This window comes from Chironomus tepperi, unplaced genomic scaffold (assembly GCF_022539635.2).
Source record: "Chironomus tepperi strain 1889 unplaced genomic scaffold, CSIRO-AGI_Ctep_v1 contig_85, whole genome shotgun sequence".
NCBI lineage: Eukaryota > Metazoa > Arthropoda > Insecta > Diptera > Chironomidae > Chironomus > Chironomus tepperi.
Window position 1 is genome coordinate 1,033,935 of NW_027226207.1, and position 15,166 is coordinate 1,049,100.

General features: G+C 31.1%; 2 protein-coding genes across 2 annotated transcripts; one reads left to right on the plus strand and one right to left on the minus strand.

The window, feature by feature from the left end:
• Window positions 1–2,549: 2,549 nt before the first annotated feature.
• On the minus strand, window positions 2,550–5,527 carry LOC139086638 (mantle protein-like). Its single transcript, XM_070635180.1, has 5 exons — window positions 5,456–5,527; window positions 4,274–4,550; window positions 4,165–4,202; window positions 4,031–4,087; window positions 2,550–3,950 (listed from the first exon to the last, which is right to left on the minus strand). Exons 1-5 carry the CDS (start codon window positions 5,465–5,467, stop codon window positions 3,231–3,233), a joined length of 1,104 nt encoding a protein of 367 aa, XP_070491281.1. The 5' UTR covers window positions 5,468–5,527; the 3' UTR covers window positions 2,550–3,230.
• Window positions 5,528–13,454: 7,927 nt separating this feature from the next.
• Window positions 13,455–14,928, plus strand: LOC139086200 (golgin subfamily A member 7). Its single transcript, XM_070634570.1, has 4 exons — window positions 13,455–13,598; window positions 13,680–13,704; window positions 13,757–13,934; window positions 13,990–14,928. Exons 1-4 carry the CDS (start codon window positions 13,535–13,537, stop codon window positions 14,131–14,133), a joined length of 411 nt encoding a protein of 136 aa, XP_070490671.1. The 5' UTR covers window positions 13,455–13,534; the 3' UTR covers window positions 14,134–14,928.
• Window positions 14,929–15,166: the final 238 nt, after the last annotated feature.

The following is a 15,166-nucleotide window of genomic DNA, read 5'->3' on the forward strand; positions in this document are numbered from 1 at the left end:
AGCTACCAGTTGACAATTTCCAATAGCAAATGCAATACTGTCTTTGTTAACAGCTTCCTTCCATGAATTCTTTAACTGTCCTCGTAACTTATAACTTAATATTACTAGGACCCACTAAGATGTGTACATAACATAAAGTAATCAACATTTTAGTTCCCTGATTGACATAATTGAAGAAGGCTTCTTATGAAATCCTTTAAAGCTACGGATACATTTATTAATCGTTAATAGAAGTCACCCCTATTTGGCACCCCACAAAAGCGACATCTTGATTCGTGTTGCTCGGGATCTTGTGCTTATAAAGCTCATACAGCAATTAATTTATACGAAAGCCAATACTCGAATAGAAAGCACATACCATGAGATATCTTCTTTTAATTAATCAACACTTTTGCCAAAAAATGGAAAGCTTAAAGCTCCTCAAAATTCAAACTTAACGGTAGCTTCAAAGATTCAATTTTTATCGGCTTTTTTGGAAAGCACGTGGTATAAATTTATATTTATGGCATTGAATACTTTTATATCATGTGCAGAATTATGGTTATCATTTCATATTTTATTCGAGGTTCTGACCTTTTCAGGGATTAAATACAAATTTAGGTTAAGTGCTGTATTTTTATGTTGCAGATTTTGTTACGTTAATAAAAGCATTATTTCATCATTAAAATTACATAATTTAGTTAGTCTTAATGATCTAAAATTCCTACTCGATTCTTTCCAAGAATTAAAAAATGCCGGCTTAAATTTTACGTATGCTGCTCGAGTATTCCATAAGACAAACATCAAACCTAATTTAAAAGCAACATTTTAATGCATAACGTAATAGAATTTCATTGGAAGCAATTCATTTAATTCTTCTGTCAACAATGACAATCGGCAACGAGAAAAGGGGAAAAATTAAGGCACAGAAACAAGAAAAACGATTTTTTACTTTATGTTGACTTTAATATATCATTGCAGTTAAAATTGATTTTTTATGTACATAATGTAAGGAACTGAGTGACATTAAGTTAGCTCACATTTTGTCTGCTGCGCATATGGTACGGCTGAGTTTGAATTTAGAATAAATTTCACGGATTTTTTGCATATTTTGAGATGATGAGTAAAGGTCAACTTTATGGCTATGCAACAACAAATGACGACACAAAATAAGTATGTGACGAAATGTTCATGCAAAACCACTTTAGTGACATTAAAAATCTACATCCGTTGACTGTTATGTCTTTTCTCTGATATGTCTTTTTGGGATAAAATAAAATTAATTGTTGGGCAATGATGAGACTTGACAAATTTACTGAGTTACTTCATTGGATGTTCATGACTATGTTAAGATAAAAATGAACATCGCTACTACTTAAAGTTGCTCTCAGCTCCTTCATACTAATCATTACAAAACTGCGTTCCGGTCATCAAAACATTTATCGACTTTTACTCTCGAATGTCTCTTTTTTCCTTGCCTTAAAGCTGCAATTCATTCAAATTACTCGTTTCACGATCCGTAAACGCAAAAATAATGTGTAGTAATTTTGCAACATAAAAGAGCTATTGGAAAAATGAGCTCTCTAATGAAGAATTATATAATGCAGCAAAAAATGATTTCTATGGCAAATATTAAGGTCAAATTGAGATAGAGAGTGAGAAAGAAAGAGAAATGACGACATATTAAAAGAGGTTTTTTTTGTTGTTGTGTATTAAGTATGAAAATGAGCATATCAATAAGAAAATCATTAATCGCACCATGAGGTCATTCATCTAAACATAATTGAGTCACAAATATAATTAAAATAACTAAATGGGGGTCGATTGTCAATGATGTCTTGAATTTTAATGGACGAGGTCTGGGGATGCTCAATGGTGCTATGTAGCCTATTGAGGATACCTTTGCCAATCTCTTGAGTACACCTCTTCTAACCTCAATATCAGCTCTTTAGATGACATGACAGACGTCATTGATGTACAACCCCCGAATAAAAGTAAAATTAAAGCAAGCTTAGATCAATCTGCCTATAAATATTAATAAGCATGAATGAACAACAGTTTTAATTTTTCTTATGTAATGACAGAGTATAAAGTCCCACATATGATTTCGTGAGTGCTCAATTTCATAATTCTGGTGTCAAAGTTTGATGCCAAATATGAAAAAGAAGCATAATTGTTATTGCAATAACCTTTTCATTCAATGGCAGTGCTGGTCGGATTGGATCAATGACTATTTTCATGCATCTTAAAGGTTACAATGTGACAATTTTCTATTGTTGGACGAATTGATTCATGTAGTTGAATGGAATTAAATTAAACCTTTGAGTAGGTATTGTATGTAAATATTGCAGAATATGGCACAATAGATTCAAGCATTGGATTTATGAATAAGAAAATGAGAAAATGACCGAGAAATTTTGTAATTTTTTGTGAAGCCTTTTGTTGTGGACAAGTCTTATGGAAAATATGAAGCATGCCTGTTATTGAGAATTCTAATGATCTGAGCTATAAACTGGAACTAGAGGAAGCTACAACTGGATAAAATAAGAATTAAAAAGTCAAATTGGTAATTTATTTTTTAAAACAAAAAACTATTTATTTATATCTTAGCATATTTCTTTTCTACTTCCATCTGTATCCTTAGTAAATGTATTTTATGCTAAATAAATGATACACAATACATCAATGACGAAAATACACATATTTAATTTAAAAAAGCTTCTCACTTTTCACTCTATGGATTTAATATTTTGGTTTCATGAATCATCTGACACAGTCAAGAGTGATGTATAGCTGATGAAGTGGTGGTATGCTGGCGGAAATCATGGCTAGTAATTTGCAATGAAGCAGATTATGCCACTTGACCACCATAATATTTTTTCCACTTCATATATGTATTCATCAAGACCGTTTTGTTTTCTCACATTGATGACAGCAAGTCGTGTATATTTTGATGGTAAATAAGGTTCTGTGATGCTACTATACCCGACTTGCTTTCATCAACATTTTGAAAATGTCAAATTGCGATTTTTATGGAAATTAGATTTGTTTGCTTAACATTTAATTGGAAATGAAGTGTGAAATGCGCGGAGAGAATTGAAATAGAATAGCGGAAAAATAGGTATAATAGAAATAACAATTGAATTGGATATAAAGGCAATAGAATAATGATAATAATTAAAATAATAATAATAATACTAGAGATTGTTTAAAAAAGATCAATACTTGATTGTTTATCACAATTTAAATACTTAGTAATGGTGTTCATGAGATAATTCAGCATGATGTTGGTCATGGTGGCCATGGAAGTCGTGTTGTTCTTGATGTTCGTGATGTTCGTGGTGAGCTGGAACTTCGACATGGTAGGCCTTTGGTTTTTCAACGTAGTGTGGAACGTGCTTTTCAATTTCAATTGGGACTGGTCTGTCAACTGGTACCTTGACTGGGTATGGGACTTCCTTTTCAACTGGGTATGGGACTTCTTTGTGGACTGGGTATGGGACTGCATATGGAACCTTTACTGGAACCTTGACTTCTCTTTCTTTGTAGACTGGGACTGGTCTGTCAACTGGAACATGGACTGGGTATTTAACTTCCTTGACGACTGGGACTGGGACTTTCTTTTCGTGGTAGACTGGGTATGGTTTTTCAACATTGTATGGTACTGGACGGTCAACCTTAACATGGACTGGGTAATGTTCAATCTTTTCAACTGGATATGGTTTGTCAACATGGACGACCTTCTCAACTGGGTATTTGACTTCCTTGACAACTGGGTATGGGACTGGGACCTTGACTTCAACTGGAACTTTGACTTCCTTGACTACTGGATATGGTTGCTTAACCTTGACTTCATATGGAACGTGTTTTTCAACTGGAACATGGACTGGGTAGTGGACAACCTTTTCGACTGGGTATGGTTTGCTGACATGGACTGGAACCTTAACGATTTCTTTGACTTCATATGGAACCTATTGTGTGCAAATAACAAGAGAAATGCAATTGTTAATAATATTGCAAGTAAAAGTAATTGTTGAGCGTGTTAACTTACGTGTTTAACGACTGGATATGGCTTTGGTACTTTAACTTCGTATGGAACATGGACTTCCTGTAGAAGGTAAATATAATAAATTAGTTTTCCGCAAAATTAAAAAAGTTAATAATTATTGGTGGAAAAACACGAACCTTAACATGTGGAACATGAACTTCTTTCACATGTGGAACTATTGGAATTAAGAAATAAGTATTGATTAGATATCAAGTATGAAGCAACTAATTGATCAATTAATCTCACCTGGAACTGGGATTTTCTTAACAACGGTTAAAGTCTTTTCATGAACGATTGGTTCGTGATGTTGATGATGAATTTCATGTCCATGTGAGCCGAAATCGTGGCTGCTGAAACTAGCGTGGCTGCTGCTACCAAAATCATGTCCACCAAAGTCATGACCACCAAAATCATGATCAAAAATTCCTCTCTTGTCTTGCTTTTTGCTCGCTTCTACTGTCTTTGCTTCTTCCTTCTTCTCTTCAGCTGAAGCGCCTAAGAGCAAGGCGATACTTAAGAACACCTGTTATGTGGATGATGGAATGAGGGTGAAATTAATTACTTTATAAATTATGAAGTGCTTTTCATTTCAAAAATTGGATGATTTTTATCTTCAGCAATTTATAATTGAGAAATTTCATTTTGAATTTTTAATTGCAGAAGAAACCGCAAGCAATTAAAAATTGAAGCTTTAATTTCCCTTGTGAGTATTTTGGTTGGAATTGTAGTAATAATGAGAAGTCTTATGATTTTTAGATTCAGACTAGATTGGATACAATTCACAGTTTGCAGGAATGAGTATGCAAATTAATAGAATTTTATTCTTAAACCAAACATGAAGTTGAACTTGAATTTTAAATAGCTTTTTAATATGCATTAAGGAACAAAGAAAAAGAATCTAGTTTGAAATGGTTCACTTTAAAGTTTGACTTAATTTAACAAGCTTAAAATCCAATATAAAAATCTGCCAAAATCTATCCAGTGGGCTATTTCATAGTTCCATTAAAAACTTCACTTTTTAAATCGACTTTTTAATTTTTTTTCTCATAGTCATTTTCACGATTGTCATCTTCTTATTCACAGCTTTATGATTTATTTTCATTAACTGTTGCGGTTTCTTAACTTCCAACTACAGTTTTCACAAAATAATTTGATGAAATTATCCATGATTATCAAATGTATTTTTTATAGTTTGTTGGCACAGACAACAACTTTATATCACTTTAGTCCATTTTTTGATGCAAATTTCTGCACTAATTTCATTTTAATCCTCTGATTTTTTTGTAAACTTTCCATTTATTTAATGTCAATTCACATTCAAAAATATTTTATATCCAATTTATATTCAAATTAATATTTTTTTTTGTCATCAAATTTTTATATCCAAATTTGAAATTTACAAACTGATTCACAAGTAAATTTACATACCATAAACTTCATTGTGATATACTTATTCACTCTATATTCAAGAAATTATAAAAATGAAGAACAGAAGTAAACTGAGTATAGAGAAACAAAAATGCATAGCTTATATAGAAACGACTTGGTGAGCTTTTTTGTGTTCACTCGTAGATCTCCCTCTCCTTGCGAAGGCTTGTTTCTTTTTTTCTTTTTAATTATGAAAAAAAAAAACTCACAAAAAAAACTGAATGGAATGGATTTTTTTACGTTGATCTTTTTTCTTCTTTGCTACACTGTGCTTAGTGTTATTCACATAATATGTGACTATGTATGACTATGTTGCCACTATGACACCAACATTGATATGTATTTTAGAGATAAAGTATCATATCTTATTGTGGATGATTGGATTAGTGCCGTAGGGAAGAGATAAAAATAAAATAACTTTTGAGAAAATGATAATCTTACGATTATGAGCGTGGAATAAATGTTTTTTAATTAGTTCATAATTGGAATAAATTAATTCAATTTTAAAGCTTATGACGCAGCTAATGTTTGGAGGTTGAGAACGCAGTTGGATATCTTTAACAAAAATCCTCTTTGTCTCTTAATATAATCATGTATAATTTAGCACAATTTTACTGCTTGTGTGCCTAGTAAGCTTTAGAATAAATTCATTTTGAGTTTCTAAAATTTAACGAATTTTTCAAGTTCAAAAAAAAAAAACAATAAATGACGGATCGCTTCATCTCAAAAAGTAAAATTCAATTATTATGGATTTACAGACATTTAATTTGTATCTGATTTACTTTATTGACATAAAAAAGTGGCAAGGATCTTATAGTATCATATTTTCATATCCATCTTTCAGAAATTCATGATTTCATTTTGCAAATCATTTATCCACGAGCTCAGATATGTAAAGCAATTAATTATACAAACTATGCGGGAAAAAATGAACTTCAGATCGAAGCATTTACAAGCATTTCAAGATAAAAAAGTTAATTTCCGACCAAACACAGACTTCACGTTTCTTGTTTTTCAGCAAATTTAATCAGTCAATTCATTGATTCATGTATTTTAATTGAAATAAGATAATGACTTAATTAAATCCGAACTTATTGCTTTTGAAACTTAACAGTAACATTTGTAGATTTATACAAAGAATTTTGATTGTTTTTTGAATTAATGAGGGTACATTTATGATTGCAAAGCTGTTAAAAGGAAGGACATGACTTAATGCTCTCAAGGAAACCGTTTAGCCAGAGTGTTATACTTAATTGAATTTTTAGTATGCTTTGTTATGGACAAAAATGGAATTGCATTTGAATATTGCATCTTAGATTCATGATCCATCATTCACAGAGGTTTCAATCTTTAGAGCTAACATAACATCGATATCAATCTCTTATATCACTAAAATCTCATCTCATAAAGAAAAAGCTTGCATATGCTCAAAAAGAAAAATCAATTTTGTACCCAAAGCCACATGCATGCTGGATGTACAAACAAGATTATCGATAATTTATGAAGTTCATTTTTGTTGCTTGATATAAACAGTTTATGATAGCTTAAACCTTACATACTATATGAGCTTCATATATTAAACATGTCAACTATCATAAAAGTTCCATTAAGTTGGTAAGTTCAAGTACTCAACAAAATGCATTAAATGATATAAAGCTATCTATGAAGATTTAATGGAACTCCATGATTATTATCATCATCTTCATACCCCAAAACCATAATGATTTTAATTTAATCACATCTGCGAATAAGCTTTATCTTCTCATCTCATTTTTTTCAACCTGTTTAAGTGAATTAAATTTTTTATAAATTGCAATTTTCTACATTTTTGCAGATACAAAGAAGAACATCCGAAATTATTTCAACTCTCTTAAAATTTCTCCTGTAGATTCAATGAAATGAAGCTTCAATGTTCATGTCATCGTTTCATAATTTCTAACTAATTCGTTCACCTCACCTCATGACATTTAATTTATGCAAGAGAAATGTCGGCTTTTTCCTGAACTTAGGCTAGTTTTTCTATTATTGGACTGCATTTTTTCAAGAATTTGCTCAATATAAGCTTTCTTGTTTAAACCTGAAGCTATGTGACAATGTTGTAAAATCACGTCTTTTATAGAAAGCAGTTTTAAGAATAATTAAAACATCAAGGTGAGAGAGATGACATTTCTGGGTATGAACTGATAAAAAACTAGTTAAGGGATCGATACTCATCATGAATTCTTAAGGCAATCGGGGGATATTGAAGCGTGTAAATACAGAAGCTAAGTTGACGGATGGCTTAAAAGTAAGTGCCATTCGCGTTGTTTTGCGACCGAGTATGCATTATCAGATGAAATATACCCAAGAAATAGTGATGAACTTTAAGGCTTAATTCTTCATAGCATCATTTAATATCGTTGCATATCTGTTATCCATAAAATATTAATAATTTACGAAATTTGCATTTTTATATATCAACTAAGAGAAGGAAAAGTCACATTGATTCATGGACATTAAAGCATATGATGCTAAAAATAGCACAAATGTATTTTATTGGAATAACGTTCAGCAATGTAGCTTTAGACTTGAGTTATATTCTTTTGTTCATATGTCTCGGTTGATTTTTTAGGGATTGTTTGCTTATGATGCAGCACGAGATTAAAGGGGTGTCTTTAAAGTCATTATTCTTCTTGATATTGGCAATATATAATTGAGAGGTTATGAAAGAGTTAAGTTCAGATCAACCTAAGAGAGGACATGGATAACAATTGGTGTATAAACTAAAAAATGTAACATCTGACGTCATTAGCATATGATCCCCAGTGTCTATTGAACACAATTCTTATTTCATTTCAAATTCCAATTTATTATAGTTCAAATAAAATAGCAGAAACAATTGACCTAAGACATATTAAATCACATTCTACCTCCATAAAATACCAAATTAGAACCACCTGCTTCCATTTACTAATCCCCAACAATTGAAGTAGAACAATAAATCATATAGAGTCAGCAAATGAAACTTTCTATTTCAAAAGCTTTCTTTCACACTTCCTTCACACCAACAAGCCGAGCATATTGCATGTGAGTGTTGTTGCCGCTGCATCGAATACAAAAAAAATTGAATGAATTAAAATTAAAATTATTAATTTTTTTATATAAAATAAGCCCATATAATATTAGAAACATTATATCACTTAACGTTATTTTATTTCACATACATAAAGCTTAAAAAAATGAAAATCACGGCGAAATTGGTCGACCAGGAATTGTTTTAGCTCATCCATCCATATACATTTGTTTGAAATATTGAGTGTCTTGAGTCGATGAACTGTGCAGAATAGTTTCAAGCTTCAATCGATCAGCTTTTGTAGCTGTAGATTTTCTTCCGTCAGATTACTTTGCATTCGTTGAATAATTTAATTAAAATAATTTGTGGAATTGAATGAGGAACAGCAGTTAAGTTTGTGACTTTCAACAATTCCAAGAAAGCTTCAATCCCATCCTTGAGGAATCAAAATTTTCAAAAATTCGCTCAAACATCAAATCACGTTTTACTAAATATCGGGGCATCACCAAAGTGGCAATTACGGTAAGATTAAAAATTAAGTAAAAATACACTGCAAAATATGAAGTTTTCGTAATGCTCAAAAAATAAGATTACTGCCGTGAAAATTAAATAAGTTGATTGAAGTAAAAGGAAATAAGAAAACAGTCATGACAGTTAAGATGAAATTGCTGAACTTAAAAAGTATTTTTGAGGCTAAAGCGCAGTTTTTGGTTGATTTTTGGACATAACATCAAATAATAGAGCATTCCACTAAAGTAGATAGTTGTTGGTTTTGGATGATCTGATTCAATTAATTGTCATCACTGGATTATCAGCAGTTCTCTTCAATCACCTTCAAAATACCCCAAGAAACAAAATTGATCAGCCACGCATTGTGCAAAGGTGGCAAATAATGAAAATCAATTTCCAGCTACTTCTACACAACATCAAAAATTCATTGATGTTGATCCACAAATTGTACACACCAATTACATTACAATTGGACAATTTTCGTCCAAACAAGAAATTCAAGTTTTGCAAAACGCATTGCTTCATGCAAAATTGATTCAGTAAATTTGAGAGTTGACTTTGTAATAATTATTATATTGACAGCGGCATCGCAACTTGATTGAGAGGAACGAAACAATGGTCCAGGGCCTTTTTATGACTGCAAAATATAGAGTGGGCGATTGAAAATGAGTTAAATGCTCTGCAAGATATGCCGTGAACTTGTAATACTTTTGTTAATGCAGAAATGATTTGTTGATGCTGTAAGTTTATTATGACTGACTGAGTGAGAGCTTAAAATTAAAAATGCCATTATGCTGGACAATTTGGTTTGATTCGTTGGATTTTTAATTTATTTTGCCTATATATGAGTTATCCCGAGCAGCACAATGTAGTTACCGTGTCATCAAGATGTGATGGCATTGTGACTGTTGATTTTATCAAATTTTTACTGCAAAATTTGGAGTTTGCCGTTATTTGTCGCTCAGGTATCAAATTGTAATTACCCAAAAATGGAAACTCAAGCTTGTAAATTAAAATTGTTGTTGATTTCGCACCAAACATGATGCATAATTGAACAAATATGTCGATTAAATTTTCATCTCGACATCAAAGTGGTAAGTAGTCACTCCTAATTACGCCGCATAAAACTGCGCTACTACTGTCCTCCTCCCTATGACTTTTTTACATCGTTTGCTGAAACCATCAATTACAGTACGGTTAGACTGAAGAAAGACTTTAAGTAAAGTAAAAAAATTCCCTCTTTGCTCGTTATTTAAAGTAATACACATGCAAAGCTTAGAGCTTGTGATGTAACATTAATAATTGTAACATTTTTAAAATTAACGGGCTTCGACATGAGAATGAACATGCATGGCAAACATAAAGATTAACAAAATATTTACATCGTGTTCATACATGTGCAGCCAATTGTGGTAAAAAAAATATCGAGGCAGTGATTTTCTAATGTCATAATTTCAGGTCCGAAAAAGGTAATTTAAGGAATAACGAGCCATCGTTTATGCACATTTCCAATTGCATACAATTCTCTTCACATCGTTACATGTAGCGAAAAGAGTAATGTTGCGTAATCGTTGACATTGACTTTGTTTCTGTTGTTCCAAAATTAGGTGAACATTTCTCTTTCTTTCTCTTTCTTCATTTTTTACTTTCATCATTTTTACTGACATTTTTTTTCTCCATTCTCTTTACAACGTCGTTCATTCACTCGAATTCATGTTGTGCTTGTAAACTATGCCTAGATGTTTCTTGTTCACTGTTGTTATTTAGTTTAAAGTGGATTCCATTAAGGTAGCAAAGAAAAATGAATTTTTAAATGCGTTTTTTGTTAGACATTTTATGCTACGGTTGCAAAACTGTGCTTGTTGTGCTATTTCTGTGTTGTACAATTTATGATCTAATTTTTATGTGAGTGAAGGAATATAAAGTTTATAGTCGTAAGTCGACTGCTTGAATTCAATATGCTACCAACATTCAATTATTCATGTGTAGATTATTCCAGCAGTATATTGAGACACAAATCATTTATTTGTCTTTAAATGGATGAAATACAGCCTTAAAAGAGTGTTCAGGGCATCCTTAACTTTTATTGACTACGTTTTGTTGCTCGGGTATTCAACAGTGCCATTTCTAATTTAAGGACGTTACGGCTATTAACATTTGATATCTCTGCCGTGATATCTCAACAATCAGACTGAACATCGATTATCTATTAATCCGAAATCTTTTCGAACATTGTAATCCATGATTATCGTCGAAAGTTAACAAATCTATGCAGCTCCCAAAAACACGTGTGCAGAAATCGCTCAATCAATTAGAAATGCTTCCATTCACGTTCATGAATTTTATATTAATGAGTTTTTGCACGGCATTGATTATGCTTTACGTTCAGTAGTGAAATGACGAGGAAGAACATGAAAGCGCCAAATGACTTTACGGCAAATAAATCGCACAATACAAACATAATCAAGAATTAATATTGCAGTCGATTTTGACAGTCATTTGGCAAAAAAAAGAAGTCAATAAAGTAATAATCAACGTGCATTAAATGCTTTTGATCACTATATTTGATGGTGAAAGGTTTATATTGAGTCTAATTAATCTTCACAAACAATTGATCCAAGAAATGAGTTTTATAGCTTAATGTGAGAAAATAAGAAGTAGAAAAAAAGTCCATAAGACTCTTATTCTTCGATAGGCGTTACATATAAAATGTAATTTAACGCTCTTCGGTTGATTCAGTCAGGCAAGCTGCACTCTTTTGTTATGTGAGTATCACATTTTATTTGCATCGTGTGAGAATTGCATAAGGTACTTTTCCTTACTTCTTATTTTTTGTGAAATCAATGAGATTATAGCCAAAAGATGAATAGTGCAAATTGGATGCTTTTAACGAGTGCATTATGCTTCTCCATTTGAGGAAGTTAATTGAGATTCCGATAATTTCTTTTGTATTATTCGCCATGACTAGACGAATTGCAGTAATTGGACTCAATCTCTGTCTATGAATTGAAATTAGATGCCATTGATAACAGGATGTCTTAGGGGCATTGATAAGTAAGGTCTATAAAATCTGAACATTTATCAAAATTTAGTTAGCTCTGAAATTCTTAATTTAAATCTTTACAACCGCAAAATTCAATTTCTTAATTGTTCGCATGATTTTTTCGCCAAACCGCAAATTTCCTTAATTTGAGATCATAAATCAAAGTGCAAATATAATCATCATATGATTTATGAAAATGATTTGGTAATGAATAATGTTCATATTTTGTGACGAAACTCAATAAAATCATCTGTAGGTCTTCTTTGGAGTTAATAGAAAGGCGATTTTCATGCAATGTGTAGCTACAAATTTGCGAATATAAAACTTTAATTTCTATTTTTTTCAAAATCATCAGCAATGTTAATGATGCAGCAATACCTCTTTTTATTGAAGGATTTTTGGATGTTGCGGTGATTTTTGATCTGAATTAAAATCTCAAACTCGAATTTTCAAAACTTTTCAAATTAAAATTTTTCAAAAATTCACAATTTCAAAATTTTCAAATCTAAATTCTCGAAAAATTCAACTTCCAACTTTAAGCCTTAAAACTTCAACCAACTTTTCGCAAGGGAATCCAAAAAAATTATTTTTTCATAAATATTGTTAGCAAAAAAAGAAGCAACAAAATTATTAGAAAATTGCAAACGTCTCTTAAGTTTATTTCTTCATACACACAACTTAAATTTAATTAACAAAGCACATGCATGCTTACTCAATATGTCGCAGTTGAACAAATCATATTAATTAAAGTGTTTCTCCTTTGAACAACACAAAAAAATGTCAATTTTTCAATTATAAAATATATGAAAATATATATCTCCTCATTGTGTCTCTTTTGTTTTCAACATGTCTTGTATACATGTGCAAGAGCACCAAGCTCTTTTGTCTTAAGCGAGGCTTGGTTTTCATATTTCTATTTGTTAATGATGATCGGTCACACATTGCTGTGAAATAAATCTCATATCGAATTTAAAGTATTATAAAGGTATTATAATCTATGGTAAAGGTTATGCGCCTATAAAGCTTAATTGAATGATCGTTTTGTGGCGAAAAGTTCAAGCCATTAAGTATGCTCAATGAGCAAATCAATGATATTTTCATTTAAGCTTTTATTGGAAGGTTTGAGTTTTGGAAATTGAATTTAAAAAGCTTTTAAAAATTTGAATTTAAGCTTTTTAAGCTCACTTATGTCTTGAAAAGTCATGCTTTATGTTTGCTGTACTGCAAATGACATTCTAGTTGCAATAATTAAGCAATTTCCATTATTTAATTCAAATTAATCCCTCCCCAATCCCCCTAAACGTAACAAACGAACTTACTCTAATCTAGTACTTGCACGAAAATAACGGTCAAATGAAAATTCAAAAATCAAGAGTATGTTCAGTGTGGATAATAATCTAGTACGCATTATTATTTTTTAAGTTTTAAGTATTAATTAAATATTTTAAGAAAACTGAGGTAAAAAGGCTTAAAGATGTCACAGACTCCATTGCAACCAAATTACACAAAAGTATTTATACAAAGAGATTATTCAGAAGGTGAGGAACTGGCTTAAATATGCAAATTGTGCAAGTTTCAATAAATTTCTAATTTCTTATGTCAACTTTCCATAATAATAGGATGTTCTGTGCAATTCCAAAATAGGTAATGAGCTTTTTCATTAATTATGGCTTAAACTAATTAGTCTTGTCTATAGGTTTCCACAAGAGTTAGAAGGAAGAATCGATAGAGCCAGTTTTGAGCGAACAATTGCTAAAATTAACGAATATTTCATTGAGGCTGAAAAAGGGAACTGTAGTACATTTTGTGAAGGATTTTGTGCTTGTTTCTCAGCATATTTGATTTATTTATTCACAGAAACACACTATGAAAAAGTAAGAAATCGATTGACATACATAACTGATTAATTATCAACTTATTCCTTCACAGTGTCTGAGGAAAGTGTCAGCTTATATTGCAATGCAAAATGAATTAGTTTATAATCCAAAAGGACTTCATATTACTGATCCAGTAAATCGTGGACTTCGAGTTATTGAAATAAGTAGTTCGATAAATGATCGGTTATCAACATGACATGTCTTCTCACATTCAACTGAGGAATTTTTCATGTAGTTCTGTGTTTTTCTTTGTCTATTCATTTCATCATCTAGTATTTAACTATCCTATGTTACAACAGAGTAATGCAACTTAATACTATTGTATTTATTATAATTGATGTGGTTGGAAAGCTGACTGAAAATTGGATATTTTGTTGGCAGTTTTATGATTTGCTGGATTATAAATAATAGCTGGTATCCAGTTAGCATTCGATTGTGTGCATGTTTATTGATAGATTGGAATTAGTAAGCTCTTTATCAATCGAAATACATTAAAATATTAATATTGATGAAAAACCTGATAAGAGTTAGATAACAAACACGTCAACTTCCAAAACGACTATACATGCATAAAAAAGGCTGAGCTAATGGTCTATTGGACTAATCATACTTCCCTTGAGAAGGTATTAAAGCGAAAGATGTGGACAATAATGTCATATCAGATATGAAAGTCAGGATTAGATTTAATCCTCTTTATAAGTCTTTAATATTACAAGATTTGCTTCCTTTTTTCAGTCAGCTGCAACCATAAACTAACAGAGAAAGTTTAAAATTTAATTAGTATCAAATATGACTTTTTTCCAATATTAAATTTTCAATTTTTGAATAAGAAAAAGTGAAACAAGAACTTTAATCAATCACATTATTATAGGAACAATAAGAAAACTCCTTCCTTGCTACCTACATTATATTGTTTGTAAGACAGATTTCATATACATACTTAAATAAATGATTTTATTTGTTTCTATCATTCAAACATTGATGAACTAAATCAGAAAAGCTAATTAGAAAGAGTTTTGGCTAAGATTCATTTTACAGAAGCCGAAAATAGAAAAAGGATGTACTAAACTTTCACATCTTCTTTTTCTTCCGTTAAAGTTTCTTTTTTTCGTGTGTGCTTGTGATACAAATTTATAAGACAATCCTGGATTGTATACAACGTTGCCAATAATTTGTCCCTGAGTGGTCTTAAATTTCGTTGGCTATGTTGATAAAGGAGAATTTATAGA